Below are 27227 nucleotides of genomic sequence, written 5' to 3' on the forward strand. Positions count from 1 at the left end.
AAAAAAAACAAGGTGACTAATTCCAATTCTAGGGACAAGAAAAATTCAGCATCCCTATTTATTAAATATAGATATTACTTTGGCTAATTTTTGCTAATATTCTTATTAGGAAACATTGTAAAAGTCTGTCTAAGAAGGCTGAGTTCAATACATAGGGGTAGAGTAGGGAAGCATATTGTGGTTCCCAAGGGACATGTGTCAATTAACATCAGGACTATAAAATATCCAGAGTCTATTTTGAATCTTCAATTTCTCTTGCTAGATTGTGAACTCCTTAGCTACCTATAAACTTGCTCAAATCACCTCAACTCTATAAAAGCCTCCCCTTGACCCTTCTACTTAATCTACCTATCATGCCATTCTCTCTACTTCCCTGATTACTTTCTTGAAAAAACAATGTTTCACTTCCTTACCACACTTTTTCCTTAACCCTTTACAATATGGCTTTTACTCTCACCACTCTACTGAAACTGCTCACATGTTACCAGTGTCCTTTCTGAATCTGAAGACTTCTTTCAGAACTTATGCTTTTTATTCTCGGAAGCATTTGTTGGACACTATTGCCTCCCCCCCCACCCCAAAACCCCCGGGCATGTGCTCTATTGCTTTGGCTTCAGAGATACCATATTCTCCTGGCTCCTGGTTCTCCTAGGAGAACCCTACCTTCTTTCTCCATCTCCTTTGTTGGAGTCTTATCCATTTCCTGTCTGCTTATGGTGGACATTCTCCAAATTCTGATACTGCCCTCTTTTTTTTGTCTTTCCCCAAACTCCTGACCACCTCATGCACATCTATGGCTTTAACTAAGTAGATGATAGCTGAAGACTATACAACATCGCTCTTACTTGTTACTGCCAATTGCTCCTTGCTGCCAGGTCTTCATGTCTGGTGACTGGTAGCCTGAAGAGGGCTGAGCTTGCTGCAGCAGAGGGCTTTGAGAAGGAGGAATCTGTAGTGACATCATGGGACTGCCAGGGCTGAGAGATGGAGTAAAGTTGGGTTCACCCTGTTGGCCTAATCCTGGAAAATGAGATAAAATATTTCCTATTTTGATCATATTAGACGTAGCTCTACTTAATCTTTTAAAAATGTTGCTCAATCACATTACATATTTTAAAATTTTTTTAATATTTTATTTTTCCCCCAATTACATGCAAAAACAATTTTAAACCTTTTTTTGGTAAATAATTTTAAGGTCCAAACATTATATATTTTTAAAAAATTATTTTTAATGTAGTAAGTAAAATGAGAATACAAAACTACTGTTAGGTATGCTAAAAAGAAAACCTTTAAGTGAAGTCCTGGTCCAGTGCCTCGTCCTAGAATGGAGGTGGCCCTGGAACTCTCAAGGGAGAACAAACACTATGCCAGATTCTACCAAACTGGAAAGGTTTGAGTTTAAGCATATGTCAGCCTGTGTCATCCAAAGAGCAGCTAACTAAGTGTAGACTGACCACTGGGTAATAGTTATGATTTCTGCCAGTGAAGGCGTAACTGAAATCAAATGAAGCATTTAATTAAATGACAACTATGTGTCAGGCACTGGGGATTCAAAGACAAAATGAAACAGAGCACATGTTTTTCTGGATGGTCACATGGGTATACATATACATGTATACATATGTACAACACACACACACACACACACACAGAGTTCCAAAAAGTCTTCTTGCAGTTTTAAGATACAGCAGCTTAATAGTTAATCCTAACCATAATTCCAGGCTTTAATAGCTTCAACTGTACTAAAAGTTTTGTATATACACACACACATGCACACAAAATTAGCAGAGAGTATTTGGGGGAGGTTGGGGGTAGAGATCAATAAAGGCCTTTTGTAGGCAAATGCTTAATCTGAACTTAAAAGAAATAGGGTTCTAAGAGGTAGAGGTCAACAGGCAGTACAATCCAGGCATGGAAACAGCCTGTACAAAAACAAGGATATAGGAAATGGAATGTCATTTGTGAAGAACAGCAAGGTCAATTTACCTATATGAAGGGGAGTAATGTATAAAAAGTCTGGAAAGAGAAGTTAGATCTTTAAATACCAAATAAAGGACTTCGCATTTAATTCTAGAGGTAATCAATAAACTAGAATTTACTGATTGGGGAAAATGTCTTGAGTAAAAATATCACTAGTAGTTGTGTGGAGGATGGACTGGAGAGAGGAGAGATTTGAATCAGGAAGGCTAATTAAATTAGGCGGCTAATGTAATAATCAAAATGAAAGTGATAAGGACCTGAATCAGGTTGTGAGATTCAGCAAATAACCTCTGCTCTCTAGGCCTCAGAGTGTGGCGGTTGTGTGAATGGAGAGAAAGGGACAGACGTGAGAGCAGGTTGAAGAATTGACAAGACTGAGCAATTAATTCGATTTGTATGGAAAGGGAGAGTGAGGAATCAAGGATGATTCTGAGGTTATGAACTTAGGTGGGAAAGGACAGGTTGTTCATTCAAGAGAAACAGGGAAGTTTGGAAGTATGGAGGATTTTGGTAAATAATTTGTTTTGGATTTGTTGAGTTTGAGATGCTGACAGTACATTGCAGGTGGAGATGCTCAACAGAGAACTGGATGGCAGAATTAGAGTTCAAGAGACAGACTAGAGCTATATACAGATCTATGAGTAATCTGTGCAGAGATCATAGTTTAACCCTTGGAAGCTGATGATGTCAGTAGGATAGAACATACAGGGAGAAAGGGGATCATCAAGACTGAGCCTTGGGGGTAATGAGCCTTGATGTCAAGGTATGGGATATGGATGATAAATCAACAAATGAGACAGAAAAGAAAGCCAGATGGTTTGGAGGAGAAACCAAGAAAGACTGTCATAAAACCCCTATGAAGAAAGCATTTTCAATAGTTAATGCTGCAGATGTAAGAAGGGCAAGAAATGAGGAAAGCCTATCAGATTTGGATATTTAAAGAACATTGAAAACTTTAGTCAATTTTAGTTGACAGATAAGGTCAGAAGCAGAGGGTTTAGAAGTAAATGAGAGGAAATGAAGCAGAGGCAATGAGACCAGAGAGTTTTTCCTAGGAGTTTGGATATGAAAGGAAACAGAGATATAGCATGACAGTTTGAAGGGATAACAGGATCAAGCGATGGTTTTTAAAGGATGAAGTAAATCCCAGATTCTTGAAAAATTGCTCAAAATTTTTTTCAAAAGCTTCTCTAAATGAAACTGAAAGGTTCATAGCAGGTGCTTATCTCCTTTCAATTAGCTCTATGTACCCTTGTAAAGCTGTGTGAGGTATATCTTACTTCAACTACCTGCATCATACCCCTTTCTGTACATGTAAGTTTTAAGAGATTTACATCAAAGACAAATTTCAGCCTAAAAAGAATCTCATTCAGATCCTTAGCACAATGAAATCTAGTAGAGCGGATTCTTGAAAAAGTGAACGAAATGAAATTAGCATGAGTATACAACACACAAAATGGCGTATAATCTGCCCGAGATCTTGATCACTGCCGTAGAAGCCATGTGATTCTCGAGGTAGAAAACTGAAATAGTAAGAAAGACAGGGAATAGAATAGTTGACTCCAAGGTAGTGTGTGCATACTAGTGTGTACACCAGCATGGGGTGATCATGAACTTATCAGGGAAAGCCTCAGACCAATCCCTTCAAGTAACTGTAGAGAGGTTAATCTGAGTAAGAGTTATAACCAGAATCATGGAACATTAATATGAACATCAATGCTAGAAGGGTCACTGCAGGTCAACTAACCCAAACTCATTTTTTATAGATGAGATTTGGAATCTGAGGCCCAGAGAGGACAGGTAATTTGCCTAAGCTTACCTGACTCTTCAAAGGAAGAAATTGTTCCATTTTTTAAATCTTTATCCTGGAGGTGGAGGTGGTTTGTAGATAACAGCTACCAGAATTTTGAATTGGTGATAAATATGAATTGAATGAACCTCAAAGGAGGGAAGATTATTGAGTGATGATGACAGAGGGAGAATCTGGAAGAGGCAATGGGAAGTGAGGGGGTATTTTGGCTCCCCCATCATGACCAGCGAATAAAAGGTATGAGTGAAAGTGCAACCAATACTGGAAAGGGTGGCCAGGAATGCTGTATTATCAGGAGGGAACCAGATCTCAGTAAGTGCCAGATGATGGAAGGAGTGTAAAAGGAAGCTTGTTAACTACAATTTAGTTTAGTTTCTGTTTATGTCCTGTTCTTTTAATAGTTGTGTTTTAGGAAAAAACACAACAAAATACAGATTTATGTGTTTTTATGTCTTCTCATTACTTACCTATACCCAGAATAAACCTACCATAAGACCTAAGCTACCTTTATCAGTACCACTGTCACATGGTGGCAGCTACTGGAATTGTAGGAATAGAGAATCAGGATGAAATAACCGCTCTCTATGGGAATTATCTTGCACATTCAAACTACTTAAGTGACAGTAAAGTGAACATCTGAAAAGAAATATAAATAACAAGAATGGGATAATTAAGTGGTCCACATCATTAATGTTAAATATAGTATCACTAAGACCTTTTTGAGTCAAGGATCCTTTGACAGTCTAGTGAAATCTATGAATTTCTTCTCAGAATATTGTTTTTAAATGGTAAAATAAAATCACAAAGGAAAAGAATTAGACTGAAATACAATTATCAAAGTATCAAAATTCCCAAGTTCACAAACCCTAGTTTTCATTAAAAATCTCTATTCTAAGACAAAGGTACCACATTTGCTCTTTTTGGAAGACTCCCACAACTCAAAGAAAAATCAATTGGAAAAAGGTTTCCACAGAACTGAGGAGGGGAGAGTAAAATTTTGTTTTCTGTTCAGAAATATTAAGAAGGAGAGTTAATGGGAAAATAGATTAACCAAAGAGGAAAGCAGGGTCAACCTTGTGGAGACAGGATAGAGAGACAATCAAATCAGTCCTGTTACTTCTACCAACAAATAAACTTTCAAAGCTCTACAGTCTCCACCAGTTTGGAACTCTCATTATGATTCTCCATGAGCACTGTAATCTTCCAGTTTGATAAACAATGCTCTCTAACCTTTTTCTAAGATTAACTCTAAAACAGTTACATGACTAATAATCCTGTGGTTCTATAACTCCCCTAAATTAATATGAAAACAGAATATTAAAATAAAATGGGATAATCACATATGCTTAAGCTTACTTTGTAAAAAGAAAAAAGAAGTCCTTTATCTTCATACACATAAATTCACCCGACCACAGGCTAAAAACAAAAAACCCAAACCACTGGCCCACAATTATTATTGTAATTTTTACTAGTAAAAAAAGATTTTCCAATCCCTTCTGATGCATAATGAAATAAGCTTGGTTATACATTAATTTTAAAACAACAAATTTGACTAGAGTCTGTTTTCTTTTAGACCTAATTTCCTTTAAGAGTTGGGTCTTCACTTTTAAAACTAATATTAATGTATTGCCTTCATACCTGATCCTGGATACTGGAAGACACTCTGCTGCATCTGAGGATTGATTCCAGTACCAAACTGTCCTCCAACATTCCCCGTCATACCTCTGTTGACCATATTGTTGCGGCTGCCCAAGGATGCCTCAGGATTTGATGTCAGTTGTGAAAATGGGCTGGTGGAGGTTGGAGGAGTTCCTGGGTTTGTACCATAACTAGAAGGGTAAGGGAATTGCTGTGGAGCACCCTGAGGAAGACGAGAAGTCCCCATTTGAACTGGGAGTCCAGATGAGGAAGGGAGGTTGTTCCCAAAGCTTTGCTGTCTCATTAACAGAGCTCTCTGTTGTTGTATTAGCTGCCTTTGTCGGTGCTGTTGACTGTACAATTCTCGCTGTCTCTGTGCCAACATCTGGGCATTCAGGGGAGGCTGTAAAAGAAAATAAAATTATGTTAAAATTATCATAAACATTACCTACTAATACAAGCACATGGGGAAAAAAGCTAAGTGACATTTCCTAGTAGATAACAGCAATGATCATTATGCAAAGAAAAGAAAAATAAACTCCAACATAATTAGAAACATTTATACAAATTTACTTTTATAACCAACAAAATTTAAGACAGAAATACTAAAATGGGCTTTGAACATCATAATTAAGTTCAAATTTCCAATAAAAAGATACAGAGATTTAACTTTCAAAAGCTAAGAAGATGTTTTGATCAGGATTATGGCTTTGCTCAGAATATGTTTAAACATCTATATATAATTAAATAGAACATTAATTTGAGAAAAAGAAATCTAGAAGACTGTTGATGCATTCTCTTTCTTCTGAGTCAGACTAAAATTCCTTTTCCCCAGACCTGTTCCATCAGCCCAGGGTTTTACAAACTGACATTTTTAAAAAGAGTATTTTGATAACTCTTTCTATATATTAATAAATTTTATCAAAAATTATGTTTTCAATGACAAAGGGAAAAGAGGCACAAACAACACCTCCTCAGAAATTATATATATTCTATATATTCCATGAGAGATCCTTTCCCCAGCTCTGTCATTTAGCCAATGTTATTACAAGTCAGAGCACCCAATTCAGTGCCTCACAAGATTATTATTTTAGTGAATAAGATGAAGTAGGAAAATAAACAATAAGGAGAACTGTTCAGTAATTCAGAACACTACTAAAGCTCAGTATTGTAAAGTAAAAAGACCATTAGCTCTGGAGTTGGAGGATGTGGTTTCAAATCCCATTTCTGATGCTAAGTTCAGAGGAATACAATGCTAGAAGTTTGTTTACCAGGTGATTATTTTTTTTCCCTGCCAAAGCAACTAGTTGTTGTTGTCTAGATTGACGACCTGCATTAGCAAAAGAAATACTGACATTGATGAAACCATGATCTTTAAAGCATAAAGTAAAAAAGCATCTTTTACAGTTAAACATTACTCCAAGGGATTATGGGAAACTTAATAGGGACTTCTAGGACAGTTTATAACTACAAAGTTATAAACTAGATAAAAATGAATTAAAATTTAAAAATGTTTGCATTCTTTTGAAAGAAGCATAGCATATGCCATGCTGCTGAGGAAATTGTCAATATTCAGATATAAAGTGATATTAAATCATACAGCTATACTGAAATCAATTAATTATAGGCACTCCAATTCCAAATTACTTGGGGGGCAGGGAGGAACATAATTTTCTGATACAAGTAAGTCTTGTAGAGTTTAAATAGAGTGAGCTAGTTTTCCTACAGCCCATATATCACTAGATGAGCTAATCATCCAAGTTCTGGACCTGCAGGACTGAGAGATCAGAATTCGGACATATGTTAACCCAAGCAGTAGGAGGAGGAGGGGGAGGAGTAATATTACTACTACAACCCCCATCACTACTTTGACTCCCTACACCATCACCATACTCCTTCCCCCAATCTCCCATTCCAGCTACAACCACTGGCTTTTTCTAAACAATGTGATAGTCTCCAGGTCACATTACTGTTTGGGGAACTGTGGTTTCATGTACTTGTTACTATAAAGAAACACACAGTTTAAGACTATTCTAAGGAAAAGAGAAAATTTCACTGTTCTGACAGGAGATCTGCTGGGTTCAGTCTTGTTTTACTCTTAGATGCAGGGACTTTAGACCTCACTACAAATGTTTACTAACAACTGCCGCCCTTTTCAAGGACTCTTTTTATGCTTGAGAAGCAGCAGTCAGGTAACAAAAGACAATGAATCAGGAATCACAACACTAGGGCTGGAATTTAGCCTGCCACTTATCTGTCAGCTGAGCAAGTGACTTAACTTCCATCTCCATTTCCTCATGAGTAATAACACTTGAATTTGGACTTGCTTCTCAGATATTGTTGTGAGGATCAAGATAAAATACTTTGTAAACTGTAAAAATATCATAAAAATCAATGGGTATTTTCATTTGGTAGCCATTTATTATATCTAAACTTCAAAAGCTGATCTTTAAGTTACATGCTCCAACTCTAGTTCAGAGTGACAAGAATACAGGATGCTGGTAAAGATACCCAAGGCAGGATAGGAGAACAATAAAGGATCTAATGGAGCTTGTGGAGTACTGAATCCCATAATGAATACCCAGCCCACGTAATTATTAATGTATTGCTGGTGGAAACAGTTCAAATTAGATTTTCCCCCTGCAAAAGAGCATTACATGAAAATCTCTTTATCTTAAAACAAAGGGTTTATTATTTCACTCACACATTGAGTCCTGACTTTTAAATAGAGACAGTGAACCATGACTGCCTTACAGGAGGTGGTTTCCATGTTCAGAAATTGGTAAGAGCAAAGGAGAGAAATAAAAATAACAGTTTACACTTACATATGCAAATTAATGTTTACAAAGAAAACACCCAATCTCTCTGAGCTAAGAAAAACAAGTATTATTGTCTCTTTTTTTAAACAGGTGAGGAAAACTAGGCTTAAAGATGTTCAGTGACTTGCCCAAGGATTCCACAGCCACTAAGTGTCAGAAGAGTACTCAAAGCCAGGTCTTAAAATAACTCTAACAATGTAAATGGAGAGAACCACCACAAAACAATCAAAAGTGAATGTAAAATTACTAAGAATAAGCATGGCCAAAGAGATATGATAAGACACCCCCACTCAACTCTGTTCCACAGATGTGGAACGCTGCATATATTTTGAGCCCTTTTTTTAAAAAATGTATTTATCAGTTTTACAGATTTCTTTTTTTTTAATTTTAAAATAACATTTGTTATACAGGATGGCTCTCTTGGAAGGGGAAGACGATCCTGGAAATAGTTTTGGTGATGTAAAAACAAAAGGCATCAGTAAAAATTTATTTTAAAAAAATTTTATGACTCTAAAATCTAGTGTACTGATTCAGCAGTACCAGATCTTAAGTTATATTACAAGGTGAGAGCATTGTTGAAGTATAAAATGGATAATTTCAATTATTTTAAATTAAAAATTTCTTGGATAACTAAAACCAATGTAGCAAAGAATAGAAGGAAAGCAGAAAACTGGGGGGAAACGTTCATAGACAGTAGCTCAGATAGGAAATGACTGTATTAGAATACTGCTGTAATGTAAGAAATGATGAGCTGACTGATTTAGAAAAACATGGAAAGACTTGAACCTATGAAGGAAGATGCTATTCACCTCCAGAGAAAGAAATGACAAATAGAAATATGCATAGTGTGGTCTTATATACGTGTATATTTGTGTGTATGTATATACATATATATAAAGATATAGATATATAGATAGATATCTATGTGTACGTATATACATATCCTCATTTAATTGTAGCCTTGGGTAGAGGGCCAGAAGGGGAGGGAGAAAAGAAATAAATGCGATAAAATCTAGTCTACTTTCCATTATATTGTGTTGTACTGGGTGAACCTGCATCTAACCAGTCTGTAACTTCTCTGGCCCAGTCTATTAAATAGTCTCTGCTTTTCCAAATAACATTTAAGGTTTTTTTTTTCTCCCTAGACCTTCACATTCTTAACTAGCCTTTTAGTTCCAGATTTTAAATCCTGCTTATGTTTCCCAGATTTGTTTTAAAAACTTTCCACATGTATTTATATTGATTGAAATTTAAATGTGATAACCTTTCATTCCCTCCCCATCCCCATGCCTGGCACACATTAGGTGCTTATTAAATGTGTTGCTTAAACTACTCTCTTTCAACTCTTTTTAAATATCTATTCTTCTGTTTTTTCCATTCTATTTTCCCCTCCTGTTTTTTGTCATGCTTTTTCCCACAGATTTCTTTATCCATCTGTCCACGTATGCATTAATTTGTATCATAGTCCAAGCAGAGTAGGCAACAGATAAAGTTAAAACTAATCACCTCAAAAAACAATGAAGCCACATGAACCTTAGGCTTGACTACTCTTTAAGAAACACCGCTTTTGAGGAGCCACAGGAATGAATAGAAGGCTGTTATCAGCAATGTTACTGTTACCCTAATATGATAAGCAAGAGTTGGGAGGTACAAACCATTCTATAATGGCAAGTGTTTGATATTTGCATTTCAGGGCAGAAACAGGTAGTTTTCTGGTTAAAGGTATGCACATAAGCTCTCTGGGGGTGATGAACTAAATTTCCCAGCACCTCTTTGGTGACTCCTTTTCAGAGTGGGGAGGGGAATGGGATGGAGCCTTGCTCTTGGTGAGGTCTTCTGCTGCAGTGAGAAGCCAATGCTATGGGGAACTGAAGCCCTCTTTGTAGGACCTAGTACCAGTTTTATGCTCAGCTGCAGGAAATGGGAAGTGTTGTTTGTAGTGTCTTCAAAGAGTTGAAGGAGAGGAAAACGGGTGAGATGGAAGTGATCCAGGAAGCTCTAAATAGGAGATGCAAGATGCAAAAAAAGATATAAGGACTATTATAGTCTATAGTAATATTAAAGACTATAATTTAATTCTTCTTTCAACTTGAGTTATACTATGGTCTAGATAAGGAAGCTAGAGTATCATGAGATTCAAGATTTACACAACAGTGAAATGGATATGGTGTTTAGGACTGGAAATAAGAGTATCACCAAGTGTGAGTAGAGGGTATCAAGGAAAACTAGGTAAGAGAAAGCAAGGATGAGATAAGAGATTTTTAACACCCAAAATCAGATTGGGGAAACCAGGAGGTTTATTTTGTGGCAGAATCATCCCAAGAAATGTGGGGCCTAGGGAAAAAAAAAATCACTTTGAGAAGAGCTTTTTCATTATTGCCTGATATTTTTATTCTGATAAGATCTAACTAAGATATCAAGGGCTGTCCTGCTCTGATCAGTAGAACCTGTAGAAAAAACAGTAGCAACAGCAGTTAGTAGGCAGCAGAGTGCTGCCACAAAAAGGCAATAATCAGCTTAAGAAAATTACAAAGGAAGAGGTAGCTTATGCTGTACTTAGTACATTTTACATGCTAATTTTAGCCAGGCCAGCTGCTTCCTCCTTATCCTAAAGCTGCCATGGAGAGCTCCCAAAGTACAGTGCAGAGGAAGCACTGGATTTATAGTCAAAAAAGCTACTTACTACCTGTGTGAACTTGAAGAAGACACTTAACCACTCTGGGCCTTAGGCTCCTCATCTGTAAAATGAGGAAGTTAGAGCTGATTATCTCTAAAGTTCTTTCGAGATTTAAATCCCATAACTCCATGACACTGACAACAGCCCTGAGTCCTGTTTTCAGTTTGCTTCTCCTTCTCTAGGCCATTTAAGAAAGCTAGAAATTGCTAGGAGAGTCTGCCTTTTGCTCTCTCATAATACTTTCTCCTTCTCCATAAACTAAAATAGAATGATGGGATGTAGAAAGATTATTTAACTGGCCTAAGAAAAGGACAAATAACTAAGTCTTTTGATGACAGAAAGAACACATGAATGGTTTAATGATATCAAATAAGAGAATATTTGTAAAGCATTTAGCACGGTGCCTGGAATACAGTAGGTGCTATATAAATGCTTATTCCCTTCCCCCATTTAAGAAATTTAACAAAGCCTTTAAAAGAAAATAAACTCTATGTGTACTGATGTGTAATACAGAAAAAAATCACGGAGTTATAACTGCATAAGCACCTAGAGATATGCTCAGTTCTCTGTGGCCTTAATGTTGTGACAACCATGTGTGTGTGTGTGTGTGTGTGTGTGTGTGTGTGTGTACGTGTGTGTAATAAAAAAAGATAGATGAACAGAAGAACTTAGATTATGTGTTGTTACAGAGCCTCCCTCCAACAGTACAAATTAAAACATGTTCACACACTTTCATTGTGTGCTAGGGAAACCCTTCAAGTTTAGGAGCCTTTTCTAGATGCTGATATTGCGCATGTACCAATGGACAAATGGGGTTGTCTAGTGCAGAAGTATCAAACACAAAGCCTGAAGGCAGATTATAACACCCCCAAACAAAACTAAAATGTAACTGGAAAATATTTAACAAAATATATAAAAATGCAATAAAACCAATATATAATGTTAATCTGGGGTCCACAGGGATTCTTATATGGTAGTGGCCAAATGGCCTTCTTCTTGCCGTAAGATTGGCTGAGCACTTTGGTCATCTAGTTCCTTAACACTGTGTCTCCTAAACCATTTTTTGTTGGTGATATGCTACAGCCTATTGATATCCGTCATGAGTTTCTTTATTGTCCTTTGGGTCACCTACAACTTTAATTAGAGACTGATATTTTGTTCTTGATGACCATATGGCATAACTGTAAAGAAATTGGTGTTAAAAAGCTAGACCTTTGTTTCTAGGAAAAGACCAGGGTTATTAAAAGCACTGTGCAATTTCCTCAATGCAATCCAGACCACTCTGCTCTTATTCAATTCCAGTTACTACTCACAGAAACAATGTAAGCAAGATGACATCATCACAACAAGATGACATAGATCACTGACATCTACAAAGAATCCCTTCATTTGGATGTTATGCTGGATATCCTACATGTCCATGCTGGAGCACAACTATGTGGCACAGTGGATAGATTGCCTAGTCTGAAGTCATTATGACCCGAATTTAAAATTTGGCCTCTAGCTGTGTGCCACTGGGCAAGGCAATTAACCTCAGTTTCCCCATATGTTAAATGGGGATAATGATGGCACCAACGTCCCAAGGTTGTTTGGATCAAATGAAATAATATTTGCAAAGTGCTTTGCACAGTGCTTGGCATATAATAGGCGCTATATAAATGATATAAATGATATTATATGACAGTGGCAAATAACTTTGATAAATACAGATCTCTCCCTATTTAATGCCTTTCTTGACACTTAAAATCACAGGTCTGTCGAACAAATTTATTTCCATTCTTTCAAGGAAACTGGTTAGAAATACTCTGTTGGAATAAAACTTCTAAGAGTAGGTTTTGCTTTACGGAATCAAATGACTTAATAGACAACAAATAAAATTCAATAAATTGAACAAATAACAATCAATAATGGGATCTTGTATTCTCTGTACCTTTCAGTAAATTGCATAATTATAAAAATGTGGTCTGTTATAATGGTCATTGGTGAAAGCCAGTTCACTCCTTTCTGATACTTTCATCAATGATGTTCTAAATATAGATTATGCTCAAAGATCCAAATCAAGTACAAAGGACTCACAAAGGAAAATACTGTCCATATCCAGATAAAGAACTGATGAACTCAGAATGCAGATGGAAGCATATTTTTAATTGTATTCTTTTTTAAATTTAAATTTATTTTTTACATGTATTTGCATGTGTTTACATGTATTACATGTATGTATTTGCATATTTTTACTGTATTCTTTCTCATGGTTTTATTTCCTTCTGATCTGTTTCTTCTTCCACAACTATAACGAATATGGAAATACGTTTTACATGATAGCATGTATATAAACTACATCAAACCGCCTACCATTTTCAGAACAGGGAAGGGAAGGAACACAGAAAAATTTGGAACTCAAAATCTTGTAAAAATGAATGCTAAACATTTTCTTGATGTGCAGTTGATGAAAAAATAAAATACTATTTAAATTACTAACAAAAATTGTTTTACTTTCACTAAAGTTCTCTCTATTTACTTGGTCTGGTCAAAGTTTACTTACCATCTATGTTTCCATTAGCATAGTTTCTACTTCCTAACATCACATAAAGGAGATTGAGATGCTCAGAATTTGAATGCAGTAGCTCCAAATGTCATGGAGTGGAGAGCAGAGTTTGTTTTACTAAATCCTGAGAGTTTTTCCCTTTTTTGAGGAGGATCATGTATCGTTTTCTACTTTCATCTTCAAATGTTCTTGCAATGATCTGGCTTAATTGGAGCTCTTGCCAATTCATTGTTTTGTGAGGCCAAACTGCTCATAATCTTCCTCCATATTTCACTGTTAAGAGTTGGTGAATTGATTTATGATATAAGTTGGTGTTTCCCTTGGCTAACATATCTATGTTTGAATAGGGGTACAAATATTTAATGGCTAAGGTGGTTTCCAGGTTCTTTGGGTCTCGTTAGGGTTACTGATTTATATCAGTTAGATGACTTTAGAAAACGGTGACAGTCTGTGTTAATGTCTGCTTCTTTATCCATGCCCTGCTTTTAGTCTCAATAGTTTGTTAAACCAAGTTAGGCTGTTATTGTTTAGTTCTTTTTCAGTCATGTCAGACTCTTTGTACCTCCTTTTTGGAGCTTGTTTTAATCATATGCCATATTTTCTCATTTTTACTCTTGTAATTTGGTATTTTCATTGTTGTTGTTTTTTTTAAATAAGCTGAAAGACTGGCCAATTTGTTCTGCTGGATTGTATTTTTGTAGGGTTGTTTTGTTTGGGGAGGGCAGTGAGAAAAAGATAATAATGCTTATAAAAATAAATAAAATTTTAGAAAAACAAGTGGTCTCACTATACACAGGAGACTGATTCAGAAATGACTTCAAGATACATCTGCATTGTTTGTGATGATATTTGAACATTACCATGTTGTTGTTCAGTCATGTCCAATTTTACATAACCCCATGAACCCTAGCATACTAGGCCCTTCAGTTCTCCACCATCTCTCAGTCTGTCCAAGTTCATGGTTGTTGCTTCCATGATACTTTCATGACAGATGCTATCCATCTCATTCTCTACTGTCCCCTTCTCCTTCTGCCTTTAATCTTTCCCAGCATCAGTCTTTCCAAAGTGATGGAACCAAACACCATGATCTTAGGTTTTTTTTTTTTAATGTTAAGCTTTAAGCCAGCTTTTATACTCTCCTCATTTATCCTCTTAATTCTTAATTACTATGTTAGTATAATCCAATCACTAAAGAAAGTATTCACGATATATAGCTCTGAGGCATCTGTATATTCTATAAGGGCTTCTCTTGTTTCTTAAGCTCAAACAACATTTTCCAACATTTTTCGCCATTCTCTCCCATGGTTACGTCTCTGCTGACATTATAGTATTAAAGTACATGTTAATTTAATTTGGAGGCTGTTATTAAATCCTTCATAAAATTTCTCAACTTCCTAATCCTTTGAAACAGATGATGTAAAAAACTGGGTGTGTCAAGCTCAAGGGCAACTACTCATCATTAATTCTTATCCCTTTCCTCTGCTATCTTAAGGACTATAGCATTTGTGGGCTAGAGACTACTTCCAACCCCAATGACTGAGACCTGATTTTCAATCAACAAGTGAGACCTAGAAGTATCCACTTCCTTGAACCCTTCTTCCCTTGCTCATGGCTCTCCTCATGTCTACCCACATGCTTCTGCCTTAGGATGTCTCATTTTAGATCTTGGGTCTTCCCCTGTGAAGAGTTAAAATATGGAATAATATAGGACTATTGTGTAAAGGATTACTGCCCTGACTCTTTCGGAAAAACACTATTTAAGTCCCCAAATTACTATAATAGCCTAGGACATCATCCTTCCATATAGCTGAAATTTACTTTTTTATTTTTTCATATTGGTTTCATTTAGAAGTTTCATTTTATGAAAATTAAAACAATTCAGATGTACCACCTCAAACTTATCAAGTTGGCTATTATGACAGAAAAGGAAAATGACAAATGTTGGAGGGGATATGGAAAAACTGGGGCACTAATGCGCTATTGGTAGAGTTGTGACCTGATCCAACCACTCTGGAAAACAATATGGAACTGTTGCCAAAGGGCTACAAAACTGTGCATTCCCTTTGACCCAGTATTACTACTATTAGGTCTGTATCTCAAGAGATTAAAAAAAAAAAAAAGGAAAAAGACCTGTATGTACAAACATATTTATAGTAGCTCTTTTTGTGGTGGTAAAGAATTGGAAATTGAGGGGATGCCCACCAAATGGGGAATGGCTGAACAAGCTGTGGTATGTGATTGTGATGGAACAGTATTGTGCTATAAGAAATGATGAGGAGGATACTTTCAGAAAAACCTGGAAAAACTTACACAAAGTGACAGAAAGTGAGCAGAACCAGAGAATACTGTACACAGTAAAGGATACTGTACAACAATCAACTATGAATGATTTAATTGTTCTCAGCAATACAAAGATCCAAGACAATTTTGAAGGACCTATGATGAAAAATGTTATTGACTTCCAGAGAAAGAACTGACAGAATCTGAATGCAGATCAAAGCATATGGTTGTTTTTTTTCTTTCTTTCTTTTTTTGTTTGTGTTTCTTTTTACAACATGACAGATACGGAAATATATTTTGCATTACTGCACATGTATAACCTTTATCAAACTGCTCACCTTCTCGATGATGGGCAAAGGAAGAAAAGGTGGAAGAGAATCTGGAACTCAAAAATATAAAAAACGAAGGTTGAAAATTGTTTTTACATGTAATTGGGAAACAAATAGAAGCAGCTTTATTTCAAGGCCACCAATATCTTCATTCTTCTCTAGGTTGCATCTCTGGATTTTCTCTACAATGCCCCAGGAAAGCTCTTGCTCCTTAAAGCTCATTCCACCTCTGGACTTCTTCATATATGGTTAAATACCTTCTGCCCCTGTAGTCTCTCTCTCTGGTTGGTTCCAGAACCTCCATTTTAAGGAGGAAGTTCAGGCCTGCCATGTCTTTATTCCTCTCCAGGATCTATTCCTGCCTCCTTAGGACTTTGTCTATAATACCCCACAGGGCATCGAAACCCCTAATCCTTTATTTCCTCCCCTGTCCCTTCAGCTCCCTTTCATGTATTGCTTTTCTGCAAGGATTGTCTTTTTGTTTATATATTTGTATTCCCAGCACTTGGCACAGTGCCTGGCACACTCAATGAATACTTCTTAACTTGTCTGAGTGAAAATGTCAAGACAAATATTATTAATCACATCTTTTGGTATTGTTTCTACTTCTTGTTTCTATAAGGAGGTAATAATGCCAATAGGTAAATTAATTATGTAGATGTTCCATAAGCCATGTGATTCTTAGCATTCTCTATTCTCCCCTCTCCTTTTTTTTTTTGGCCACTCTGCAACTGTCACTACAGAAATGGACGGGGACACCATAAGACTGAAGGCTATTTCATATTTTTCTGTTTCATGCTTGCCATAGGCAAATAATTCACTTGAAGTCTGACCTACTGGTGATGAGGCTATCCATACTTAGCAAGTCTGGCCCTCAGAAAGCAGACTCAGTCTACTTCTAAGAATGTACCTGAAGCTTTTCCATGATGACAGAATCTGCCACAGCTTGTGCTCCATTGGCACAGCCTTTAATAACAATAACTCACATTTATTTATCATGTATGAGTTTGCTTTTACATATATTATCTCATTTGATCCAAACCAGTAGCCTAGTGAGGGAAATGCTATCTTTAGCTTCATTTTTCCTAGGAGGAAATCAGGGCTGAGAGATGTTGTGTGATTCTGTCAGGATCACAGAGTTATTTAATGTCCAGACTACATCTGAATGCATATTTTCCTGATTTCTTACTCTAGGGTCACCTTCATGAAGCACTGAAGCAAAACTTTTGTGGAAAGGTGTAACAGGCGCACATATATACCTATGGTAGCATTCAAAATAATTTAAAATAAAAGGCTATTTATTCCTGGACCACTTAGACAAAAATTTTTTTTTAAACTTTGCCATCTAAGCTCAATTAAAAACAAAACAAAAAGCAAGATGAATCAAATAGGTTAAAATGTTTCCTTACATTGGGAATAAGATTCCTCCATTTCTGAAATGGGAAAATTTAGTGACAGAAATGTTCATATACTTTCATTTATGACTCTTGAATTTTTTTGACTTAAAAGTGAAAGACACCATGGCATGGTGAATAGAGAAGATGGACTCAGCAGCAAGAAGATGTGGCTTCAAATCTCATATATTGCATAGGCAAGTTTCTTTCTTTCTTAGTTTCCCAGGTAACTCTCTAACACTACAAGTTGCAGAGAAAGTACCAACCTGCAGTGGTAGGGAGTTCCCTCATCAGGAATTTCTTATATCTTTGAAAACACAGGACTGTCCCTCTCAAGTTCACCCCCATAAAAATGATCTATTCTGCCTCTTATTTGCCAACCAAAATACCACCAAACCCCAAACACCTTCACCAGAAACAAGAAGAATGGTACTGCATGTGATCAGACAATGAGAGATGATATAATTATTTGTAAACACCAGAAGAAATTATATTGTAAACACCATTACCATTAGAGACTAGCCCAAGCCACACTTTGAAAACCACAGCTCTAGATTGATAAATGCTAACAACATGTACTTTTACATCATTACCTGTGGCGTGATCTGTTGTTGCATGCCTGACCTCATATTAATGCCAACGGGGGCAGATGCTGCAAACTGGTTTAAGATAGCCTGCCGATTTTGTTGTATCAACTGGAGAAAGACAGGGAGAAAATGAAATAACTACACTGCTACAAGCAAACATTACGTAGCATAGTCCAACAGTTAGTAGGGACATTAAATTTAAACTGCTTGGTTAAGCAAAAATAAATGTTGTTTTTGACAAACCTAATTGCCAAAAAGGAGTAAATATCCAACACTTACTAAAAACCCAGTGAACAAAGAGAAGTATGTAGATATAGTCAGATATTGGAAAGCAAGTGGAATAAGTATTTCATGATTTAAAAAAGGACAAAATTTCAGAAAAATCAGAGAAATGGGTCAGGAAAGGACTGTAAAAGCCATCCTCTCAAATTTCCTCATTTTATGGATGATGAAAACTGAGACTCAAGATCACACAGGTAGTAAGCAGCAGAGTTGGGATTCAAACTCAGTGACTTCAAGTTCAGTGATCCTTCCAAAGCTATGCTTCCTCCCAAAGGCTTACAATCTAGAAACACTGTCTACACACATGCACACTGCTGTTGTATCTCTACCTCCTCTCCTCTCACTTTTTTCAAAACTCCGCAATATGGCTTTCAACCTCATCATTCAACCAGAACTGTTCTCTCTAAAGTTATCAATGATCTTTTGACAAACCTAATGGCCTTTTTTCAATCCTCATCCTACTCCTCCATGCAGTCTCTGACACTGTTGATTCCTTTTTCTCTAATATATTCTCTCCTTCTTAGGTTTTTTGTGACATTGCTCTTCTCCTGGTTCTCCTTTTGCTGGATCATCACCATGGTTATGCTCATTAACTGTGGCTGTCTTCCAAGGGGTTATCCTGGGCTATCTCTTCTCTCTATGCCCTCTCACTTGGTGAGCTCATTAGCTCCCACGGGTTTAATTATAATCTCTATACAAATAATTGCATATTTGTAATACACATCAGAAATCTTTACATATTTCAGTCCTAGTCTCATGAGCTAGAGTCTTACATCATTATCCATCTCTTGGACATATAGAATGGATGTCCCATAGGCATCTTAAACTCCGCATGTCCAAAACTGAGCTAATTATCTTTCCTCCTAACCCCTTCTCCCTTTGAAACTTCCCTATTACTAATGATGGCCCCCTATCCTCACAGTTACCCAGATCCACAATGATGGTGTCATCCTCATCTTCTCACTCATATCCAATCTGTTGCTAAGTCTGGTTGTTTCTACTTTTACAACATTTTTCATTTATCTCCATTTATCCTCCACTCAGCTGAGAAAGTGTTTTTTCCTAAAGCAAAGGTTTGACCATATCACCTTCTTACTCAGTAAATTCCAGTGACTCACCACTACCTCCAGGATCAAATATAAAATTTGAGGCTTTTAAAGCCCTTTAAAACCTGGCCCCTTCCTACCTTTACAGTCTCATTATAATTTACTCTCTCCTCCTCCCTTTTCACTGGCTGTCTCCTAAGACGGGAATGCTCTCCTAGCTCACACCTCTGCCTTCTGGATCCCTTGTTTTCCTTTAAGAATTAGCTAAAATGGGGCAGCTAGGTGGTGAAGTGGATAGAGCACTGGCCCTGGAGTCAGGAGGACCTGACTTCAAATCTGGTTTCAGACACTTGACACTTACTAGCTGTGTGACCCTGAGCAAGTCACTTAACACCAACTGCCTCACCAATTAAAAAAAAAAAAAAAGTTAGCAAAAATGCCACCTTCAATTGGAGGTCTTTCCTGATTCCCTTACCTTCCTAACCAAAGCTAGTTTCTTCCCTTTGAGATTACCTTCCCCTTACATCATATATATGTTAAATGTATAAATTTTTGCACGTTGTTTCATTAGAAAGTGAGCTCCCTCTGTAAAAAGACTATGCTGTTTGCCTTTCTTTGTATCTCTAGCACTTAGTACAGTGCTTTGACATTGTAAACACTTAATATATGCTTGTTGAGTGACTCCCTTCCCCCACCTGCACCCTGTGTTGCTAAACATGATTTTACTCAAGAATCATAAGACAGGTTGGTTGAATGGAATTAGTGAAGATGGAAAAAAAAAAAAACTTCAGCTTTTGGTTTTATAAAACTCTAAGAGACTACTAGTAATTAAGAATGTTAATATCCTTCTTTTAGAAATAGTATGAAAAATCTAAAATTAAACGGAGTAAGGTGGTGTTATCATCAAGGAAGTAGTTATCCTCTTGGTTAACTCGCTTAACCTCTTTAGATCTCAGTTTCCTCATCACTGAAATGAAGGGATAGGACATATGTTCTTCTAGGTCTCTTCTACCTTTAAAACCTATGATGCAGTCCATGCTGGTATTTGTGAAAGGGCTGAAAAGGTTTCCTTAACTTGAGAGAAGCAAGAAAAAAGCATACTATCAGCGAGAAAAGACCATGATTTACTCTGAAGAAGTAATCTCTCTAGGTCAGGAGCTGAGTATCAGATGCAGGCAGGCCTTCATTCTGCCAGAAACAAGTAACCTTGGAAGTTATATAGATGCCAATACTCCAGAATGGTTTCCCCTCAGTGAACCATTGTAAATATCCCTGTTCAGAAGAGCCTTTAAAGATATGAGTAGAATGAGAGAGCTGCAAACAATCACTAACTAATTTTAGAAGGATTTATTCACAGATGGCTTTTTCTTTGTTTTGATTGGTAGGGGGAGGGAACCTCTAATCAGAACCTAAGTTGATAAACTGGATTTGAATGGGGGAGAAAAATTTAAAAAACAAAAACAAAACCACTGACAAATGTACTTTCATGTGGCTGCAGATATGTCTAAGATTTCATAGGCTATTTCTAAAACCAAAATCATTACTTCATTATTCAATGGTAAAATAAGCCTTTTGTATATTAAAACAAAACAAAACAAAACAAAACTCTGAAGATTAAAAGTAAAGGTAACAGTCAATTTTTATAGTACAGACATATATTTAAGAGGCAATCTTTAACACAAGTACTCTATTCCAGATAAAATGGTTTAGTGAGTCACTATCTCTCAAAATACACCCTGCTCATTCTTGCCTCTAGCTGATACTGTTAAGCCTCTTAACTGAAATATCCTTCTCCTGTCTACTTTGCCTATTCAAATCTACTTTTGCTTCACAGAATTAAAACCTACTTACATAAAGCTTTCATTGACTATTCCAAACCACAGTGATCTTTAATGAATTCCTTTGAACTCAAAAGCATTTGCCCATCAATATTTGACATCATCTAGTTTATCCTTTGATCCCTAAGCACTAACATGTAAGGTGAAAAAAAAAATTCCATCCCATATTAATCAGCAAACTTTTATTAAGTGCTTACTATGTGACAAGCACTACATAAAGGCTCGTGACAGAAAGCAAAAGCAAAAAGAGTGTGCACCCTCAAGAAGCTTATATCCCAATAGAGAAGACAACATGTACTTTAAAAGGTATATACAAAATACATACAAAGTAGGTGAGAAGAAGGCAATCAAAGCTGGGGGGGACAAGGAGAGGCCTCCTGAAAACGGCTGCATTTCAGCTGATTCTTGAAGGCAGACAGGGAGTCTAAGAGGTAGGAGTGAGGGAAAAGAATTTTCCAGACATGGGGGCCAATAGGAGAAGGAAGATGGATCACTATGCAAGAAACAGAAAGTAGATCAGTATGGCAAGTCCATAATGTATGTGGAAGGGAGTCATGTGTAAGAAGACTTAAAAGGTAGGAAGGGGTCAGGTCATGAAGAGCTTTAAATGCCAAATAAAGGAGTCTATATTTGATTATAGAATATGGAGTCACTGAAGCTTAAGTAGGGAAATAATATGGTCTGATTTATCCTCTAGGTAAATAACTTTGGCAATTATGTGGAGGATGGATTGGAGATCAATTAGAAGACTTTTGCAACAGTCCAGATGAGAAGTGATGAAGGTCTGAACTAAGAATGTAGCTGTGTAAGTGCAGAAAAAGGGACACACACAAGAGACCATATAGGGTTTTTATGCCAGTGATAAAAAGCTCATTGTTTCGCAAGGCAGCCATTTTACTTTTGGAAGGGTCTAGTTGTCAGAGAGTTCTTTCTTATGTGAAGCGAAAATCTACCTCTCTATAACTTTCAACTCCCAATATCTTACTGGTCTTAATTTTGCCTTCTGGTGCAAAAGAGAAAAAGCCCCCTTTTCATGTGTACTTGACATATTCAAAGATAGTTGTCATCTCTGTTCCAAACTAAACAAAATTACTTCTCATATTTTATACATTTCTAATGAATATTTCCTTCCTTTCTAACTTCCATTCCTCCTTCCTCATATTGGAAGTACAGCACGTACTTATGAGTTGGATCCCACAGTACCTATTGGGACAGAAAGTTTAACTAGCGTTCATTTTTCCAACCTGGGCTGGTGTGCCAATCTTTCACCATCCTGGTGGCCCTCACCTCCCAAGAGTTCATTTAGTTTGTGTTGGACTTAGGGGAAACACCTGACTGACTCTAGCCCTATTGCAGCTCAGAATTTCCAAATTCAAATGAACCACAAACCTCAGCCTCCCCAGTACCAGGAACTACAGGTGCACATCCAGCCAAAGCTTGTTTTTCAGACTCCTCATCATCCTGGCTGACATTCTCTATGGCTTCCAGTTTGACAATTCCCCTCTTAAAATGTGATGCTGAGAATGAATAATCAGTCTATATGGTCTGACTATGTAGTCTAACTTACAGCTAGGTGGAGGTGGTACAGTAGAGCACCAGGCTTAGAGTCAGGAAAATCTGAGTTCAAATCTGGCCTTGGACACTTATTAGCTCTATAACCCTGGGCAAATCAATTAATCTCTGTTTGCCCCAACCTATTCATCTATCAAACAGAAACAATATCACCTACCTGCCAAGGTTGTTGTGAGGATCAAGTGAGACAATACTTGTAAAGTACCTAGCACAGTTCTTGTTATACTGTTCAGTGCTACATAAATATAAATGTTTAGCAATAGATACTAATCACACAAAATACAATGGGATTATTGTTTTAACAATATGGATGATATATGCTAACAATGTACTATAAAGTTGTATTAACTTTTATTGATGCATATTAAGTCTATAGTAAAAACAAAACAAAACAAAACAAAACAAAACCCTGATGAATTTCTGACAAACCAGGTTCCCTGGAAGATAATAGCATAATCCTATACTTACATTTTTGAGAATCTAAATGACCAAAATATTGCTATTATTGTATACCAAATGAGTTCCATCCCTCTACCGCCAAGTATCAGTGACAACCGGGACCATGTTTACTTGGAGTTGGTATATTACTCTTACTTTTAGTTGAGGACAGAAGCAGCTATAAATATTGTTCTTAATCAAGTTCCTTGTTATTTTCACCTGAAAATGCTTGGGTACAGCTACTTGTTTCCATGGTATATATTGTCTTTCATTTTACCAATTATTTTTTGCAAATTTGTTTTCTCCCTTCTCCTCAAAACGAATACCAACAACCTTTTTCACAGGGTAGTTGTGAGGTGAGTGTTTTGAACACCCCAGGGTACAGTATCCATGTGAGCTAACACAATCATAGATCTAGAGTTGAAAGTAACTTGAGAGGCCATCTAGTCTAACCTCTTCATTTTAACAGATAATGAAACTAAAGTCTAAGGACTCAACCCAAATCATACAAGTCACATTCTTTATAATTATTATTGAATTTAAAGCCTCTCATACAAAACAGCTTATCTTTACCCAGTCTTCATGGGTATACTCTATCTCCTGCCCGAAGCCAATTTCCTACTGTCATGAACTACGGGCTAGATCTTTCTGTGGGATATGGTTTTAAATTTCCATATTCTTTTTTCTCCTCCATTCTCATAACTATTAACTGGAAGGATATGAAAATATAACTATACTCTCAAACCTTCAATTTCCATATTCTAGAATTTTAGGGTCAAGAGAAGTCCGAATTCCTTGTGATTATCATTAATAGAATTGCTTACACAGAATTGGAAGGAAACTCAAGTGTCATCTAAACTCACCTTTAGCCAAAGCATGAATCACATTTACAAGAATCCAAACTGAGTGTAAACTCCTTGAGGTAAGACACTGTGTAACTTTATCATAATATCTGTAGGCTCTGGCACATACTAAGAGTTTGCTGCACTCAGCTAAGCAGTAATTTCCACCCAAGGGTCTTAGTTTTGCTTTCTGGGATCAAGCCTAAGCTCTTTCCCACAAGATAATCCTTTAAAATTTTCAGGTCCCCACAACACTCCCTGTCTTCTGGACATGTTCCACTTGTCAATGAACATTCTAATACGTAATGCCATGAACTGGACAAACTATTCCAGATGGGGTATGACTTGGGCAGAGTACAGCAAAGGTATCATCTCCTGAATAACTGTGGCTGACAGCCTATTAGATAAACATGTGAATGCAAAACTCAGGTTTCTCTCATATGTTAAGGAAAATTATAATTCGGTTGTCACAATCCTAAAAGTCAAATATAAAGGAGCACAAACTTAAAATGGTTTTTTGTGCATCTATTCATTTATATGAATCAGCATGGGATAATCAAGTGATGAGTTTTATAAGTCTTGACCCATAGTCTGTCATAGACTAGAAACTTAGTCCAGAAAGATGGGAAACCTTCCAATTTATATCAGGCCTACACGCAATAATTTCTGTACTACTTATAAAATGACCAGCCACCATGACATACCTCATTCTTCTTGTAATAACAGGAGTCTTACTAATTGCCTATGAATCCTCTTTCATGTTTTTTGGAGCATGAGGTGATGTTTCATTTTTAGAACCTAAGTATGTTACTTAACTTTTCAAGTATGTTTATCTTATTTCCTCAACTAAACTGTAAGCTCTGAGAGTAGGGGCTACATTCTTCTTTGATTTCCTCAATAAAGTACTATTTAATAAATGAAATAAAAGTGAGTTAACACATTAAAATCCAGTGGCCATTTATTCTGATGTTCTTAGCCAGATGAACAAAGGATTAGACCAGAACAGTTTACCTCTAATCCACACCCATCCCAGGTTGTTTCCTGTCTTTTCTTTCCCCTTAACTCTCACTCCCACATTTATTGCTATTTTCCCCCACCATGTGCCTCTCTTTCTTCACACTTATTTCCTCCTTTTTCTTCTTCTCATTTTCCTTCTTATTTTCTTATTCTTAACAGGCTATAAATATGAAACGTAAGCATGGTGTTACTATTTGTAGCATTTACTGAATAGCTTTGTGGCACCTTTTCTTAGAAAAAAAAAAATTGAAAAGTTTTCTTTTTTGTCCCTTGAAACAAAAAAAGCAAAACTTGGAAGAAACAAAATCAAATTACCTTTTTTTGGTGAAACTTTTAATAGTTTTTCACCTGAGTCAGGGGTAGGGGGGAAAAGTTCTTCAGTCCAGGTTTAGGCTGAGATAAAGATTATAATATCTTTCTTCGATAAACATTGTGGCAATGGACTCCATTCCATTATTAAAGTAGCTGTTTTCATATCACAGAAAAGAGCTGCAAAGCTTTCTCACATTTAGAAGAAAGTACCCACCATTATCTAAGAGTACTTACCTGCTGTTGTCCTTGCAACCTCTGCTGCAGTTGAAGTCTAAGTTGGTTGGGAGCAGCTGGAGGCCTGTTTAGAGTCTGCCGTGGCTGCATGCCCATGTTAGTAGGAAAAGCTCCCCGAGGTGGTGGTACTTGAACTGGCATGGTTCCCATGGCAGGCTTTTGCCTAACCATGCCTTGGAAAGGACTGGGGAGATTAGCAGTAGGTGAAGCTGAAGAATAAGGCTGAGAATACAGGCTGGACCTTTCCTCTATCATTAAAGGTGGTGTTGATTGTTGTGGTTGAAATCTCTCTGTTAATACTTCCAATCCGCCTCCCTGTTGCAAAAGGAACCAGAACAATCTGAAAATGAATTTCTAAAAATAGGTGATATTTTTGTTTTGTGACATTTGTTAACATTATAATTTTTGATCTAAGAACAGTATATCTTCCAGAAAATGCTACTGAATGTCTCTGGGTTAATTTATAGTCAAAATAAAGTTTAATTACTTGCCACCTAAATGCATAAAGAAAACTGCTCTCAGGTGGAATAACAGAAAATGAAAATACAAATAAAACAAACCTCTAAATCAATGAAAGATCACTAAATTTAATAAAATGTCTTATGGACAGGTATAAGAATCATCCAAACACCATGAGAAAGATTCTCCAAACTGGAACTTCTACCCTATGTTCTTTTCCATCTTAAAATTCCTGATATTTTGATCCGTAATCAGGAAAGAACAAAACTGTTACACAAGTAGCTTGGTAGGGCTGGAATGCTGACATGAAATTGACTGAAGACAATTAACGCATGGCAATTAAAGACAAATTACCTCAATGCTTCAGGAGCTTATTTTATCATTGTATGTATTCTCTTCATTAATGCTAACTGAAAATCCTCCATGTCTTAAAAGATAATTTAATGAGTTGCTGTAGTCAAAATATTCATCAACTGGTAACCAACTAACTTTCTAGCTACAAGTTTCTCTCCAAACTCAGTTAGACTGGTTCCCAAATAACTAGGCCCATACACATGAAACCTTTCTAGCTTGGCAGACGGCAATCAGGGCATGCACTCTGTTGCCATATACTTAGAGAACTTGGGATTATTTCCAAGCCAAAATGCGATATTAGAGTTATATGTAATTCATAGTATATGTTATAATTCTGATAATTTTCACAAGCACTATTAATTATAAAATTAGCTAGATAAAATGTAACATGGAACCAAAGTTTTAATAATTTTGATCATCTATCTTCTTTTTAATGTGGGCACTATTTTCGAAATAGTCTAAGCTTTATGGAATACCTGGACAAGTTTGTCAATTCCCAGGGCTCGGTCTAGCTCAGCTAGTTCAGTTTCATCCTTGCCACTGAGAAAGGATACCAGTTGATCAAGAAGAGCTTTTTCATCATTTCTTCCCTCTACTGTTGTTGGTGGGCACAGAAGCTCATCTAGCTGGGAAGTGATGCACTGGCTGTAGAAATGAAAAGACAATCAGGTTGAATAACTATGATGTCAAGAGTAAGGAATTTTTCAATTTTGGTTGGGTAAAAAAAGAATGGCAACAAAACTTTTCTGCAAAATTATCTGTTCAAATTGTTAC

The 27227-nt window shown here is 36.6% G+C and overlaps 1 protein-coding gene across 10 annotated transcripts in view; it reads right to left on the reverse strand.

The window, feature by feature from the left end:
- The window catches only part of NCOA1 (nuclear receptor coactivator 1), a 214969-nt gene that overhangs the window by 13165 nt on the left and 174577 nt on the right, over window positions 1-27227 (reverse strand). For 9 of the 10 annotated variants that reach the window (XM_027850339.1, XM_027850343.1, XM_027850341.1 and 6 more), the window contains 5 exons: window positions 26930-27098; window positions 25641-25955; window positions 18066-18167; window positions 5429-5831; window positions 846-1020 (listed from right to left, as the gene is read on the reverse strand). In XM_027850339.1, coding sequence (XP_027706140.1) covers window positions 846-1020; window positions 5429-5831; window positions 18066-18167; window positions 25641-25955; window positions 26930-27098 — 1164 coding nt within the window. The remainder of the gene's footprint in view (window positions 1-845; window positions 1021-5428; window positions 5832-18065; window positions 18168-25640; window positions 25956-26929; window positions 27099-27227) is intronic. The other variant, XM_027850344.1, reaches the window with a different exon arrangement.

The sequence above is a fragment of the Vombatus ursinus genome, unplaced genomic scaffold (genome assembly GCF_900497805.2).
Source record: "Vombatus ursinus unplaced genomic scaffold, bare-nosed wombat genome assembly UNPS02009062.1, whole genome shotgun sequence".
Taxonomy (NCBI): Eukaryota; Metazoa; Chordata; class Mammalia; order Diprotodontia; family Vombatidae; genus Vombatus; species Vombatus ursinus.